At 41.1% G+C, this 16,790-nt stretch overlaps 1 protein-coding gene across 3 annotated transcripts in view; it reads right to left on the bottom strand.

Moving 5' to 3' along the window:
* The window catches only part of abr (ABR activator of RhoGEF and GTPase), a 79,754-nt gene that overhangs the window by 28,309 nt on the left and 34,655 nt on the right, over positions 1–16,790 (bottom strand). For all 3 annotated transcript variants that reach the window (XM_003976469.3, XM_029848637.1, XM_011617410.2), the window contains 11 exons: positions 14,272–14,379; positions 13,964–14,024; positions 9,990–10,042; positions 9,483–9,623; positions 9,216–9,337; positions 7,418–7,586; positions 6,179–6,298; positions 5,902–5,977; positions 5,684–5,788; positions 3,396–3,470; positions 72–169 (listed from right to left, as the gene is read on the bottom strand). In XM_003976469.3, the coding sequence (XP_003976518.1) occupies positions 72–169; positions 3,396–3,470; positions 5,684–5,788; positions 5,902–5,977; positions 6,179–6,298; positions 7,418–7,586; positions 9,216–9,337; positions 9,483–9,623; positions 9,990–10,042; positions 13,964–14,024; positions 14,272–14,379 (1,128 nt within the window). The remainder of the gene's footprint in view (positions 1–71; positions 170–3,395; positions 3,471–5,683; positions 5,789–5,901; positions 5,978–6,178; positions 6,299–7,417; positions 7,587–9,215; positions 9,338–9,482; positions 9,624–9,989; positions 10,043–13,963; positions 14,025–14,271; positions 14,380–16,790) is intronic.

The raw sequence follows: 16,790 nt of genomic DNA, 5'->3' as shown, positions 1-16,790 counted from the left end.
ATGCAGAGAATTTGGACCAAATGTTGCAGTAATGGGGACACAAACAGTCGGATGAATCCTGGATTACTGACTTCGTTCCACTGAGGTTCAGTGGTGTCTCTGAAGACACGTGTCTTGGCCTTGCTGACAAAGTATCCAAACGAGTCCACTTCCAGAGTGCAGTACAGATCTATGAGGGAAAACAGAGGGGAGCGATTAGCTTTATTAGAAGTTGAACAATAAAAATTACACTCTGAGAATGTCATTCTATAGTTCAAATATGCATTCCACAGAAAGATCAAATTTGTGCTCTTCATGTATGTCAGGGAAAAATCATTGTTTCCTGTAGTCATTTTGTGGCCTCTATAATTTAAACATTAACCATCAAGGTTTAAAGGTATATCCCAATCAATTGATCAATCATCCGTTTAGCTAGTGATTGATTTTCTACACAAACTGATGAGTCAACACTTCTGCTTTGTCCTCCAATTCTTCCTGTCACAGCCTTTGTGCCTTATTTGTTACGGTAAGTCTAGATCAATATCTGGAATGTTAAAACCAACAATGTCACTCCTCTTAGTAATACTATTCCAAGTGTTCTTGCATACCTATTACTTAACATTGGCAATGTTTGAAAGTGTGAACTGGTCTTGGGGACATTATTTAATGGTCAGTAGGTTTAAGTGTGTCACATAACCCCCCTGTCCACTCATTACCCCACACCAGTCACACTAGAGTTGCCGCTCCTCTGGGATCTGCTTCCACTCAGTTCTTACATGAGCCAATTAAGTCTGTTAATGTGTTTCTTCGGATGCTCCCGAGCAGTTCCTGCAGACATGGCTACCAGCTGTCTGAAGTGTCTATAATCCATTCCACAGCTCAATCAACTCCCTGGGGATAACCTCCACCTGACAGCATGATGGATGGATGTACCACACAACCTTTCACCAACAGGCTGACAGAGGAGGAGATGCAGAGAGCCAAACGCATCTTATATACCCACTAACACCCGTAGAGTGACAGACCATATATTCACACCACAACATCAAAATCACTGTCCTAACCGGCTGGTTATTGGTTACCAACAGATACCAAACATACACCCTGCATGAGCATTGATGGGCGAGAGGAACCCACCCCATCTGCAACTTCAGAGCCAACCACAAGGCCACCATACATTAGAGTGGAAGCTCATTACCATCTGGTTCCGTTCCGACTTTGTTTGTTCTCTCAGCATCATGAAATGTTCTCATGTAATTGCTCCCAGTGAGGACGGAATTATGGCTGGTAGGATGAAGGAAACGTGACCATATGTTATTATTGAAGACATCCGCTATGAACAGAGACATTAAAGCATGTAGGTTCAACCTCAGGATCTGCCGTGGAGGCAAACACACAGTCAGACAGCTTCTGTGAATTGATGGATGATAAAGAAAATCCAGCCAGTTTATTACTTAAGGGGGAAGGTACAATTCAGTTTCAACTCCTGTTTGTGTTCTGTCTTTATAAGCCCAGACCAGAGGGAACAAATTAACACAAGATCATTTTTGTTCTCCCAGTGAATCCAGGAAAGTTTTGTGATGTAGGACAGACCTCCATGGGTTTTCATTTCCCTGACAGGACACCAGCAGGCTCCTAGAATAAGCGGGATAAATTGGACATCTGCCATCTGAATGTAGGGCTTAATGGACGGCATCCTTCTCCATCTCAATCAATTGTCCTTGCGGTGTGTGTGTTCTAATAAAAGGCTGAGCTTTGCCGGAGGCCCTGTTAGATGCAGGGTCAAACAGTGGGTTCGCAGAATTAGAAGACAAGTGATAATCAAATCAACTAATCGATGGCACACCGGCTGCCTGTGTGATTAGTTTAATGGCTGGTGGAGCAAATACACCTCTGTGACAACAAAACAAGGAACAGACATAATTGTGACCCCCACACTATTGCATGGATGCATGAAAATTGCCTGTTCTACTGACTAACTATGGTTCTTTGTAGAACTCTTGGAAAACAAAATAACTGAAGGATGAATCAGTAATAAAAAAGGAAATTTTTAGGAACACTCAAACTCACTCCAGATCATTCATTGTTTGATTTCAATAATTCCATGTTCACACAAATCTGGAGCAACGTGAACTCTACCATATTGTGTTTTCCATGGTTTTCCCTAGAAATGTTTGGAAGGTTTTCAGCTCCCTGCCTCCTCCTGTGTGACCCAGTTGAGTACTTTGCCCTGGGCCCAAATTAGTGTCGTTTCCCCTTGGAAGAGATACTTGTGACATGAATAACAGAGCTCTGATCATCTGATAATCCGGTTCATGCTTCTTATTAGATGTTTTGATGGAAAAGTAAAAGTAGCTCAAAATCGTCACCTACAACCATCAGAAACGTCAGCTGATCTGGGTGACAAGTGCATGTAAAGTGTCTGATAGCGGACGACAGATTCACAGGTTAATTCTTGGTTTCGTTCTCACAGGTGCGGAACAAAACAGTTAACCTGAGATACAAACACAGGTGCTCTGTGGCAGATGTGGTGCACGCTGAGCACAGCTGTTGACTCCGTCAGTGAGCTCTCTCCAAATAAGTGAGCAATACTAAACCTCTGCATAAATGTTATTTCAGATTTTCCATTGAGTCATTTTTAGACAACTAAAAAAACATTTTGGCCTCGACTTCACAATGCGTTTACACCAGTTTTGTTCAGTTGGTGCATTAAACACAGTGTGTTTTATGAATTCATTTGGGGATTAATTGTCTGTGCAGTGCTCTTCACCATCAGCACAACACTGGTTCTCTATACAGTGAGCTCAAACAGCATCAGTGAAACTATTCAACTTCTACACACATATACACACAGGCACGCACATACACACGATTTCTAAAGCCCTCGGTTATCTGCAGTCTACAGAGGATCAAACAGGCTTTCAGAGGAGAGAGCTTTCCAATCCATTACCCCAGAATTTACAGCGGGCCATCTTTCACAGTCTAAAGGCTGTCACGGTAACTTAGAAAAATAGCATTCCTGCATCTCTGTCTTAGATAGTTGATGTCAGAACTGGTAACAGTGCAATGGTGCAGAAAGAATAGAACAGCACAAGTTTTCCACCAGTGACACAAACCTGTCAACACATCACTTCAATGCAAGCAGTTTCCCTTGACTGAGTTTGTACAATTTTTATTTTCTGTCTATTATAACCAACCACAGAAATGCCCCCACAGCTCCCACCTTACTTCTGAGATTTTCCTTTTCTCTCTTGGCATCAATTTGTCTCCGGATCAGACCATTCTGTGGAAAGTCTTACCATGATCAAACGGATCATCAGATGGATTGGGTGTTGTTGGCACACTTATATATGGACAGCAGATATGTGTAACAGGATGCTGTGCCAGACGGTGCACATGTGCAGTTAAGAACTTACTGGCTGAATCTCTGAATCCTTGGGCAGAGTGGACGATCACATGAAGAAATCCGTATAGTCCCGGAGTCTCTTCATCTGGAGCACAAACATGGGGTGTAAGCAGAGAAGCAGTTGTGATGTGAACATTAAAGAACAGACCTTTGAGCTTCTCCAGCATTTCCTGTTTCTGCCTGAAAATGTTCCCTCACTGAGCACTGTCATCTGTCCATATCAATTTGCCTCTGCTAGTGAAATCAATTCATTGTGGAAAAAAAACTCTTCTACTATTTCAAAACTTTCAGTGTTTTGATACACATGAAGAAGGGAATGATGATGTTTTAAGTGATGACGAGTGTTAAATGATGAGTGTTTTATGAGAGTGGACTGAAGTTCCTCCAGCATTCTCTCTCTGACCTATCATGTGAGAAAATATGATCATTAATCACCATTGTGATAATCAGAATTCTTCATGTGACCTCTACAGGACAGTCTTTTTTCATATTAGCTCATATCTGCAGCAGTTGTGTCTATAATGTGGTCCTAATTACCCTTCTCTGTGACTGTGCCAAAAATAAACAATTAATATCCATCCATCTTGTAACTGTTTCACAAAAAAGTCTGGTTTGACTCTTTTGGCAGCGGAAAACCACCTATAAAGTAGATCAATCAGTTATACTTGATTGGGTCACCTTAATTTCACAAATATGCAACCCCCTAACCCCGTGAGCACATGGCTGTCTGCATTGCAGAACGAAGGATTTCCAAAAAGCACGTGACTCAGGTACGGGAGGAAAAACGTAGTTTACTGTGCTAACAATTCACACCACAAAAAATAGCTAGGAATCTATTGATACTTGAGAGGAGATGTAGAAATAACTGGCCTGGACTTAGTGTAGAAAATGGCTGATAATAAGACATTGAAAGTACTTGTTACAGCCTTTCTGTGGCTAACAGAGCTCACACAAGCACAGCCTGTACAAGAATAACTTGGCTGTAGAGTTTGGTCTGATGGTGGCTGTTTGTAGTCTGATCTGCACTCCTATGCGGCATTCCTGGTAAATAAACCACCAAGAAGGCTTAAGGGACTGTTTGGAGCTTCACTCTAGGAATCTGACAGCAGAGTGGTCAACCGCCTGCATAGGGTTAAACACAAGTGTTTCATACAAGCAGCACAGAGAGGGTCAACATCAAGGGGGGCCCTGATTCCAGAAAAACATGAGTCTCCTTGGATTCAATGGAAGCATCAACAATAAACTGAGGAATATTTGATAATTGATAACTCCTCAATCAGATGCAGCCAAGTATGAGCACGTAACTATCCATCTTCAGTTATGAGAAACATTCTTTCACCAGCTGGTCTCCATTTAAACTCTGACTGTGTTCCCTGTGTGTGTGTGTGTGTGTGTATGTGTGTGTGTGTGTGTGAGCAGATGGTACCTGAACATGGATGAACAGATGGTTCAATACAGCTAAAGTGAGCACTGACAGACTCTCATGCTAATTTCTACAGTGTGATTTGATACACTGAAAAGCTTGTTCAAGCCTTTAAACTGATGATCAGAAAAGCAGGAATGTTAATTAGCCTGATATGAAAGCCTGGGCTGCTGCTGCGCTGTACCTGGAAGGGATGATGCTTTATCTTTGAAGTACTGCATTAAATAATTAATGGAGGAATGGAGAAATGAGCCTCAAACCAAAGGATAATAAACTGAATATAAAAATAATAACACCGAATTACAATTTTGATCTAAACATCTGGCAGAGTTCAGACAGAATGCTGACTTTTTTCTTTTACTTAACTTCAGACTTAAATGAGAGAGGAATTCCTTCTGTCACCACAATAAACAGTAACCAGAGTCAATGACAGAGCTGCCATTGTATAGAAAACAAGCTTAGACCTTTTTTGTCTCCAGCATGGTGCCAATGAAAAAGCATGCCTTTCAGCATATCGAACATTCTGTGAGCTCTGTGGTTTTTCATAGGTATTTTGGGTGCATGCAAATGCCATTTGGGTAGATCAGAGCACATCAGCCATCTGGCTTTAATGGCACCACAAGGTTCTGAGAATGGCGCATCTTTGAAATCTGGAGCAAACACAAACATACAAGAACTGACTGATCAGAACAGGCCACAGCCGTCATACTGCGTGGCACAGGCTGCCATGAGCTGGATGAGAAACATATTGTAACCTACATTCCCTCCTGCAGAGCGCACCCTCCCCAATTCTGTGGCTTTTTGTGTCGTGAAATAAGAGAAGCATAAATGAAGCAAACAGCAGACCAAAAAAAAAAATTTTTTTAGTTCTTTACCGTCTTTATTGCTGGTAACAGGAATGTTGTGGACAGTTCGAAGCTTGAAACAGGAGCTGGTCAGGACCTGCAGCTCGACAGAACTTAAAACGCAAGACTGGAGGTCTGAAAAACACAGACCAACTACTTTTAGCAAAAGGTTTTAACCATTTTGAGACAATGTACACATTTTTCAAGAAAAAATATTTTCAGAAAAACAGTATTAATAGCTATGTTACCTTTCTTTTGGAGTTTCTGTATGCTTTCCCTCCACTCTGACCTCTCATAATCTGAGGACAGGAGAAACAGGTAGCTCTGGATACAGACAGAAAGACAAACATTTAATATATCATCAAACAACACTTGGGAAAGTTGTTTAATTATCTCAAAAGCCATCTAAATGTAAGACAACGTTAGATGCAACACAATTTACATTGATGAATGTCTCCATCTAGCGGTAAAACTCAAACACTGCAGTTGCATGCATCCGAACAGAAAAAAGGATCAGCTGAGCACCTTTCCGTGTTTGTTGTGAATGCAGAAGGGGATGGTGGGGGAATGCAGGAGCAGCCACGACTCCTGCTCATTCATCTTCTTCCTCAGTCGCTCCACACGACTCTGACCCTTCGGTCCTTTCTGAACGCACAGAAATCAGTGATGCAGAATGTTAGAGCCAGGACTGCAAGTGAATGAATCAGCCATGTTAAAATGATGGATTGTGTAACAAAAAGTAAATGATTTACAGCAACAAATCTTCCTGGATTGGCTAACTATTTTTTTCTATTTCCTTTCAGTTGTAAAATCAACAATGTTCTAAGTATCCTGACAGTTTTGTTTTGCATTTTCAAAAGCATTTCTTATCAGCAGGGAAGAATGCCCTCCCACTCTTAGCAGGAAGTTGTGAGTCAGAGTCTGGATACAATTAGCTTAATGTCACTTCACCAGCCTACTCTACCATGTGTCTACAACACCATCAAGGGCAAGAACAGGGATTTTTTTGTGTTCCCAAACCCCCAGGTTGTAAAGTCAGAGGAATGGACGTGTATTCAGGAGCTTTAAGCAAAATTGGTCCCCCAACCTGCGTCATTTAATCGTTTTAACAGCGCTGCAATAAACCAGAAGGCTGACACACGATGACGACAAAACAAAGCTACTGCATGTGACATTCATGAAATCCAAACTTCCCACAAGTTTAAAATACAGAAGAATAATGGAAGGGAGTCGATAACTATCAAAAACTTCCCGGGACGCATCAGCCAAGATTTCCTTCTACAGTAATTTTTATTTATTAACTGAACATGTGAACCAGTGGTCCATTCTAAGGAAACCCTCAATGGTCAGGAGTTGTAAATCTATCCACTGCAGCCACCTGCAGATATCAAACTGCCAGGATAAAAACTGTCCAATGATTTAACTCATGTAGGCAGATTTGACCAGCTCTTCCTGTGCTAACCCACAATGAGCTTCATTTAGGCACTGTCGCCCACTTAGTCATGCCATCATCAGACAGTAAAAATAGACTGTCACTGGCAGATGCTCAGCCATAACAGGTTTGCCCCTTGATGTGTTTTTTCCAGGCCAGGCCAACAACATTGAGACAACTGATTTTACCACTTCTCAATAATGTGCACTTCATCTGCAGTTAAGTGCTGTAGCAGCCTGTGAGTCTCAGTTGTTTTAGGAAGAACTGCAAAAACACATTTTTTACAAAAGTTCAGAACAGTGTTTGTTCCCCAGAAGTTGAACCAACTGTACCTTCTCTTTCTGGATCTCATTCTTCAAGGCCGAGATCTTGATTTTCATCTCCTCTATCTCATGCTCAGGCAGGACCTGGACACTATGACAAGAGTCTGAGTCGTCTAGGGTCTGAAAGGTCAGGTCTGCCAGGGGGATGTACCACTTGCACTCATACTGCTGATGGCGACTGTCAATGAGAAAAGAATGGAAGGAAGCATAAAGGCTGTCATTAACACGTTCATTTATAATATTGTGACAGCACTTCTTGTCATGGCATGTAAAAGGATTAACTCAAAAGAAAACTGTAAATAATAATGCACAATATAAAAGAAAACAATTACAATCTTAGTTATTAATATAAAATCAAGCTATAAATTAAATATATTATATTAGCTATAAAACCACACACCATTCTGAATGTGATAGACAAAGAAATTAATTATATATGTAGACGTTTCATCACGCTTCATCTCGACAAAAAGAACTCCCGCCTGTCTTAATCCAGACACAAATCTACATTTATGGAAAGGTTGCTGGCAGAGCCGAGCTGAGAGGACGTATGTGCTTCATTACGGTACTAATGTGACTCTCATTATCGTTCCTGTGAGCTGCTCATTCATTAAACTGTGACACCTTCATTTAAGCAACTAGAGCCGCAGACTCTATTCTGGAAGAAAAATGATCAAGGATTAAATTGGCTGTAAAATTGTGCATGTTATATTCATACAGGATAGTTTTAATGGTACAAAGTGTGTGTTCTGCAGAGGGAAATTAGTTATTAGTGTCTGTCTGAGTCCATCAGTTTATCTGAGGCTAAAAAAAACTGTATGTTCTTTATCAAGTCCACTGTATTGTAGTGCTTTCTGGTCTTTTGGGAAAGGTTTTTAATTTGTAGATAATCCCTATATCTGTGGAGGTTATTGAGTTTGTGTTAAATTTAGCTATGGTGCCGGAGCAAAGACAATCCATCATCTGCTGGTTTTTATCACCTCATATATACACAGCAACCAGCAGATATTCAAGCTAGAGCAGATTGATACATATTATCGCCATTTTTAAAATAACATGGCCAAAGAAAGCTCAATGCAATCCCTAACTGTAAAAATCCATAAACCAGGAAAAAAGCATATACATCCAAAGAGAGGCTCCATTGCAGTTAAGAATGGAGCTGATTTGGGATGAATTAGCCTAAATGATACATCTCTTTCTGGTCAGCTACTCTACTCAGGCTGTGTGTGTGTTTTTTTACTTGCTGCATATTAAGTACCAAAATTTGACCTAAAACATGAAGACTTTTTTTGGGAAGTGAGGACATTTTTTCTGCTTTTAAGGTTGATATTTTAAAATTGAGGTTAGGATTAGGTTTATGATTAGACATTGACATAGGGTTAGGAGGCTCTGGAATAAATTATGTCTGGGAAAGTCCTCAAAAAATAGAAATACAAGAATGTGTGTGCATTTGTGAACATGTGGGCAACAATGTTGAGATGGCACAGTGTGCTTCTTGAGTGAGAAGCAGCGACAAATGACTCAAACAACAAATGTCAACCAAAATGAGATCCAGTCAGTCTAACAGTGGCCAGCGTGCCGGCCAAGCAAGGAGCAGGCCCTTCTGTAAATGTGGTTGCACAAGCGGTGCCAAAGAAGTTCATATTGCAGTCTGGGAAACACAAACCTCTGTTTGTGTCGACAGGTATAACACCAATCGAGGACATGCTGCTTCTCTGAGGAAGTTAACGTTTGAAGGTGTGTATTCACACATCTGTAGCATGCCTTTCTACACTGGCTGACAGAAGAAAGGTCACCCTGCACTCACCCCACAGCTGTCTTCTTCATCTTAGCACAGAGGAGCAGATCGGTGAAGAGGAAAACATGTCTGACCTTCCTGGAGCTTTCCGACACCTCAACCAGGAAGCCATCCTTCACCAGCTGACGGGCCTGAAAAAACAATGACGTCACTTCATGTTGGCTGCTACAGAAAACTCGAAGCTTGACATGTATTTCCTGTGTTTTGCAGCTAACTTTAAAAAGAATAATTTTAAAAGGTCCCAAAAATAGACATTTTGCAAACACTAACACACACCTCTCCTTTGGGTGTGGTCACAGCAGTTCTGCGAGGGTCAATCTCCTCATTGATGGAGGAGAGGAAGTTCTGAGAAATCCGCAGGGCGTTTTGCAGCAGTGGGAAGTCTGGGTGGTCTTTAGGAGTGTGTTTCAGCAGGTCCTGTACCATGAACATGCACGTTACCAATGGAAAAAAACACACTGAACCTCTCCACAAGGTATAGATATGATGAACTGCACTGAGATGAACCCTATACGTGTGCTGATGGGTTTAATTGAGCATCTTCCTTTAGTAGTAAATGAATAATAAAAAACTTGAGCGACTGTACCTTTTTAAAATCCAACATCACTTTTAATTAGCGGCCATGAGTAACTACAGACATGGCTGCACACCTGAGTGGCACTTTTTATTTATTCATATGAGAAAAGCTTATAAAGCAATACAGTAGTGGAATAAAGGCAACAATATAGTAAAATATCTCCCAAACCTGTTTAAATTATTGCCGACTGAAGGAGGTGTACTCACGTGAAGGACCAGCGTGCTTCTGGTCACACGGTCGATGGGCTTGTAAAGCAGAGCTGTCGGGAGAAAAGAAGGCGACCATGAGTCAGAGTTGCTGCGCTCATACACAAATACACCCAGGAGGTCACACATCTACAGCTCCAACAAGGACAAACACTTCCACTCCGCTCAACTAAACAACAGGGGCTCGTTCTATTTTAGCTACAGATCAATCGTAATGTTGTCTGCTCCTCAGCATTCATGGTTTCACTCTATTCAAATGTGAGCACTGATATATAAAATGCACCTGCATTTATGCCCACTAGGCCTGAAACACTTGTGAAAATTAAGATTCCACCGAGTTCATTTAATTAAAAGCTTCCTGTGAGAAATACAGGAAGCCCTACAACTGAGGAGCACCATGAGTGTCTGTCGCTCTTTTTCATTTCCACTTTTCTGTAATTCATTCTTGCTTCATCTTTCTTTAAAGTTCAAAAACCATGTAAGAAATTTGGCTTGACAACATCATCATAATCAACATCAAAGTTTATAAAGCGGTTTAAAAACAGTCACAGCAGCAACAAAGTGTTGCATATAAATAAAAATAGAAATCAGGACAGACATGTTTTCATATGCTCCCCCCACTTCCTGACACACACACACACACGCGCACGCACGTGCACACACACACACACACACACACACACACACACACACACACACACACACACACACACACACACACACACACACACACAGAACAAAGAGAATCTCCGAGCAGGCCCTGCTGATGCTTTCTGCATCTTCCGGTCATTAACACAGCAGCCTGGATCAATAGTCCTGGTCCACTGAACCTGCCTGCAGGAGGATTAAAGGAGCTCCACGGCTGACGTACAGAGACTGCAAACACCTCTAACTACAGTGCATACGTGTATTTAAAAATACAACTACTGTTAAAATGAAGGGTGCACAATAAAGAATTCTTTAACTTGATATCAACAACCTATAATTTCCTACTGTGATTGCCAATATTTACAAGATTACAGTCACGTTTTTCCCCACACTGTTGGTTGGGATCAAGGTCACATAGTCATCTGATCTAAGAACAGGTCCAAAATGGAGGATCGAACAGCAGGCATGTAAACGACCAGCACTGACTGGCATAGATTGTTAAAAACCCAATAAAGAACAGTTATGATGCTAGAAATGTTAGTAACCTTCACAAAAGTTAAATAAATAATTAATAAATTATATATAATCTTCTAGAGAAAAAAAAAACATTGCAAGCTGTATCAGTTACATGGGATGACTCCCTGCTCCAGCCTCCTCCGAGGGTGAGATCACCACTGGAAGACTATTTCTGTGAGTCTGGCCAAAATAAAACAGTAGATAAGATCATAACTGTAATGTCTGCCTTTATATGATCAAATACATATGAGGAGACAGTAGCAGAATCATCAAAACTTTACATTTAATCCCAAGCAAATGCTGACAAGAGCTCAAGTCAAGTAATTCTAAATTAAATCAAGAAATTCATGATTATAATAAGTGACCATAATTTTGCTGCTTGCTCCACTCTTGCAGCAGGGCTCAGGAGACCCAGCAAATCAGGGAATCAACTGTAATGGTGAATAATTAATTTGTAACCTCGTGCTTCTCATCCGAACTGAAAAAAACTAGAGATGTGATTGTTCCTCCAATCATTAAACTCACTTCCCTCTAGCCTCAGTTATTCTTTATGTGCAAATGACTGATCTGCTAAAATTTGCTGCTGAATGATAGGCTAAAAAAATAACTACAACATCAGTGATTGTATTTTTCCTCAAGTCCGCTATGGATGAGTCTATTTTCAGGACAGCAGCATAAAACCTTACTTCTTGCGTGTTGTACCGACGCAATGATTCGATGCAGGAGACATGTTTTTAAAGTATCCTCTCTGAAATCTAGACGGTGAAGCAAAGTTCACGGTGCAGGAAGGAGTCATGGATGGAGTGGGTGAGAACAGAGAGATGATCAGAGACGAACAGCTTATAGGAAGTCGATGCTGAGCCACGGTGAAGTGTTTGAGACCAGATGTGTTTTCAAGGTCAACGTGTTGACTCAGCTCATGGACAAAGCTTTGCCAGTGAGGGAATAAGAGAATAGAAGGAAAGTGTTTAAGCAAAAAGCAGCCAGACAGGGCCAGCTTTTGGTTGTCCAGTCCACCCTAAACATGGAGACATTCAGACATTGATGCCAGATCAAATGAGGAGCAGAGAGTAGGGAGGCCAGGCCAAAGGAATCCACAGTCAGTCAGAGGGTATTCAAGGATCGAAGATGGCAGAGTCCTCATTAACATAGAAAAGAGTATGGTGGTTTAACATTCTGCTCCCGTACAAAGTCATTCCTGGAGAGCATATGTCCCACTTTTTATGGGACAAAAAAAGTGTCCCCCAGATTATGCTGTTTGATTGAGTTAGACTAATTTTTTCCTAAATAAAATACATTACATTGCATTTATGTTAATCATCCTGAAAATATGTAAAGATTGATGGATAAGCATCAAGTGAGGCCAGATTTGCATGAATAATGATAAAATTATCATGAATGTAAAGCGGATGCATATTTGCTGACCAGATACACGGATACATCAGGCTATAAATGAGAATAGACCCACAAATTCCAACACTGTAGGTGGTGCAGTACAGTGATTTCAAAGAATCCTTCTATATTATTGGGTTTTAACAATAGAACTGTAATTAACATTTTTTCACCTGTGATCATATGACAAACAGAACTTTTTTCCCCAATCAAGAAATGCAGGGGGAAAAAAGGCTTGCACATTTCTTTTAGTGCAGCCCTAATTACAGCCTGTTGTGTAATGACAAAGATGGGAACAAATCTAGATCTGAAAAGCTGCATGATCCCAAGCTGCATGATTGTTGCTGATTTATGATGCATAAATTAACATATACTTCACAGGTGCGAGGAGCTGAAAACTGACTACACTGACAACCGTTCCTCAGCATGATGGAGTCACACAACTTGCTCATCATCGTCTCTCTCCTTGCATAACTTCTTTATCCTGAAGTTCATGAGACAAAGTAAATTCATGTACCAGCTCTTTAATGTATTTAAATTAATGACCAATCCTGATTCAATCCTGATATATATTCCTTCGGCGAAGCAGCCTCTCTAAAGTCTGAATGTGCCCAGTGTCTTCACAAATATGCACACAGTAAAGATTCTCCTATAGATTTGAATTTGATAAAAGACAGCGGTGATCTGTCGATCCCACTGAGACACATTCAAAAGCTCACAGTCCAGACCAGACACAAGCTCCGGCGCTTCAACGGAACCTGACACATACAGTTCAAGGAATGAATGACAGCAGCACATGTATAGTAAACATAAGATCACACCTACTGGTATCCATCATCAATAAAACACCTGACAAACAACTCCATTGTGATGATGATGATGATGATGATGATGATGATAAAAAAAGTAAAGAAACAACAGTTCAGGTTTCCAGAGAAGCAAGCAGAGTCGTTACCGTATGTGCAGTTACAGCACAGTCTGAGCACCAGCAGAACCTCCATATCCCACATTTCCTTCTTTCACCACATCTTCCTGCTCACTGCCTCTTTTTCTCAGCCACAGAGACCGTTACAGAGATAGAGAGAGACAGAGAGGGAGGGAGAGAGCGAGCAAGCGAGCGCTCTCACACACACTTGCTTTCTCTCAAAGCCCACCACTGCATACACAAGTAGAAGAGGCAGAGCTGAGTCTTAAAGAGGAAAACCGGCAAATACAGCCAGCCAAAGTTTTTCAGATAAATGTGAAAAAAGATGTGACCACGCACGCACGCACACACACACGCACGCACGCACGCACGCACGCACGCACGCACGCACACACACACACACACACACACACACACACACACACACACACACACACACACACACACACACACACACACACACACACACACACACACACACGCGTGTACTTACCCTCCATGGAGACCGTGGTGGCACAATCTTTAGAGTCTTTAGGACATTTAACTTTGAGGTTCTGGAAGAAATGGCAGGTTGTAATGAAATAAACACTTCACACACTTGCACTGCAAAATTTAATAAAGTGAAATCATCACTAAATTTATTTAAGAGTTAACTCACATTGTAAATGTATGTGATTTTTTTTTTCAGGAATGAAAGGGTACAATTTGGTCAAACAAAGCCTTTTAGTATGGTTACAGAAAACTCAGGTCAACAATTCCAAGCCAGTATAACAACTCTGGTAGGTGTGTGTTTGGACTCACCTCAGATATCTTCTGGAACTGGCTGTTGGCGTGGCTGCATTTCTCCGCCGTCTCCAGGGCCTCCTTGTAGTTGTCTACGAAGGCCTTGTACACTCCCAGCTGACTGGCCTATGAAAGCAGCAGGTTGGAAGAGAACACATGAGAAAGAGCTTGGAGACATACCCCATCACTACTACAAACTTATTTAACAAAATTAAATAACATCATATCACGACATGCCTTGTTACTTTAAATAACACAACTATTCGGTCTTTTAAGAAACAGGGAGTTGATCATTTGTGTTTGGAAATGTTCTGAAATGAAAAAACACTAGTAACATGCGATCATCTAATCATGGCAGATGAATGAAGACCAACAGGTCTGTAATGGGATTCAATCAAAAGACAGTGGAAATACCTCACATCTGCCATTATTTTATTATATTAAATTTGGAAAATGTAATTCAGAGTATAATTCAGTATAAATGCACAGATGTACACCAAGTTTAGCATAAAAGCACACGGCTAATCTTTATCCCCAAGGCAGTTGTCTTCCCTTCTCCTCATTATTAACAGCCCCCTCAGTTGCACTGAACTGCAAATGCATTAAAACGCAGGCTGCATATCAGCAGGGTATGAATATGCATCCAGCTACAGCTACACATGAAAAGGCCTGCTGATGAAATGAAAACTTTCTATTAAAGGACTGAGAATGGCTACAGCTGAACACTGAATGAGTAAGATTGAGTAATTTTGTCCTTAAGATTTTCCCTCTCTAATGATGTTTCCCATTCTCCCATTTCCTCCATAGTGGGCTCCTGAGCACCAATATGAGGAAATCATCCTTCTGAAGAAGATCAATACGCCCCTCAGGAGAACAGGGAGGAAAAACAAAGGCACTGCCCATCATACACACTTCAACCAAACTGATGACACTCATGTACCGGACTTAAGTCAGTGAATGCACCAGTGCACCTTTTTTAATCTCTGTTATGTCAAAGCAAACAGAGATAGCCGTGTGTCATCAACAGGTTTCCGACTCGTTATTCTAAGTCTATGCGGGCACAACAGAAAGAAACCAAGATGCTGACGTCATCATGCAATTGATGTCAAACATCTGTCTGTCACTGCAACACAGGACTTCGAGTCACGCAGATTGCAGGTCAGAGTCGTGGTGCCGAGACAGCAGCTGGTATAACAGTGGAGCCAAGGAGACGAAGGAAATAAAAAAAGGGATGAAAATAAACAGCCTGCTGGCTGCAAATAGCAACTTCTTCTCTATGTCAATAGATAACTTAAATTCTCACTAACAGGTCAGCTAAAGGAAAGCTGCAGTCTCCCTTTATTTTTACCTTCTGTGATTAAGTGTATTTAAATAAAATTATAAATCAACCCCTTATGCCCTCTATCAGAGGCCAAAGTCACTTTGTCAAGTTACAGCACTAAGGGAAAAAACAATGATAAAAAATATGACGCAGTAATTAGCTCATCAACTATGTACTTTATTAACTATAATCGGAGCAGATTTTGTCACGGCTTATATGTTTAGGGCTGATCAATGTTATCATATATGACAGTTATAATATGGTTATAATACTCTTACCACAGTCAGCCATCAGTGATCTGTTCATTCAACATGTTTAATCAGTCCAACAGCTCCACAAAGCAAGAAGACACCCTCAAAGTTAGTGTTTGCAGGCGATGTCATCCTGCAGCTACGGCCTCTTATTGTGTGAAGAAGTGATAGAAATTAAACCAGTGTCTTCTTTAACCTCTTTTCTCTGACCCTGCCCATGTGCGTCGCATCGTCGGCCTCCGTGTTGCTGACGGGCAGCAGCAGCAGGGAGCGGGGCAGATAATTACAATGCCATCTGCTCTCACACTGCAACCCCAACTAAATGTTTAGCCGGCACACGAGAGGCGTGTGTGTGTGTGCGCAGATACAGGCAGCACAGATGGGAGCTGATGGCTACACTAATAGGTGTCAATTGGAGACAGGAAGGAAGAAAACAAGAGGAAGTCCTCAAACTACTAATAGAATGACATCATTTCCTCTGCTTCTTAACATGAACATGTTCAACTATTTTCCTTTCTCAGACTCTTACTTTCTCAGACTCTTACATCATTGGTCGGTCCGGTCCTATTTGTAGGTTTTCAAAAGAGTTTCGACCACATAAGATGGATTTATAAAAAATACAAGCCAACATGAGAGTGTCATTTTGAGGATTACCTAAACTATTTTGTGTGTTCATAATTGTTGTCAACCGCTAAGACTGTTATAATGTGTTATTCCTTAGGAGAAGCCATCCAGTCAGTGTTGGATTGAACCAGATAATATCAAATGTATTGTTGTTCAGCCGCAGTTAGCAAAATTTATTTTGGTTATTAAAAGCTTTAAAAGGGCCATTAAAAGGACCGTATACTGTCATGGTGAACCAGATGTATATATTGTGTTCCAGCCCAAACTTTTGGAAAATAAATAAATTACCGAGGTATTCTCAGTGGCTCTCACACTATGTTAGCACTGTTAGCATCAGAACA

The sequence above is a fragment of the Takifugu rubripes genome, chromosome 15, assembly GCF_901000725.2.
Source record: "Takifugu rubripes chromosome 15, fTakRub1.2, whole genome shotgun sequence".
Lineage (NCBI taxonomy): Eukaryota > Metazoa > Chordata > Actinopteri > Tetraodontiformes > Tetraodontidae > Takifugu > Takifugu rubripes.
This window is presented reverse-complemented; position numbering and strand designations above follow the sequence as displayed.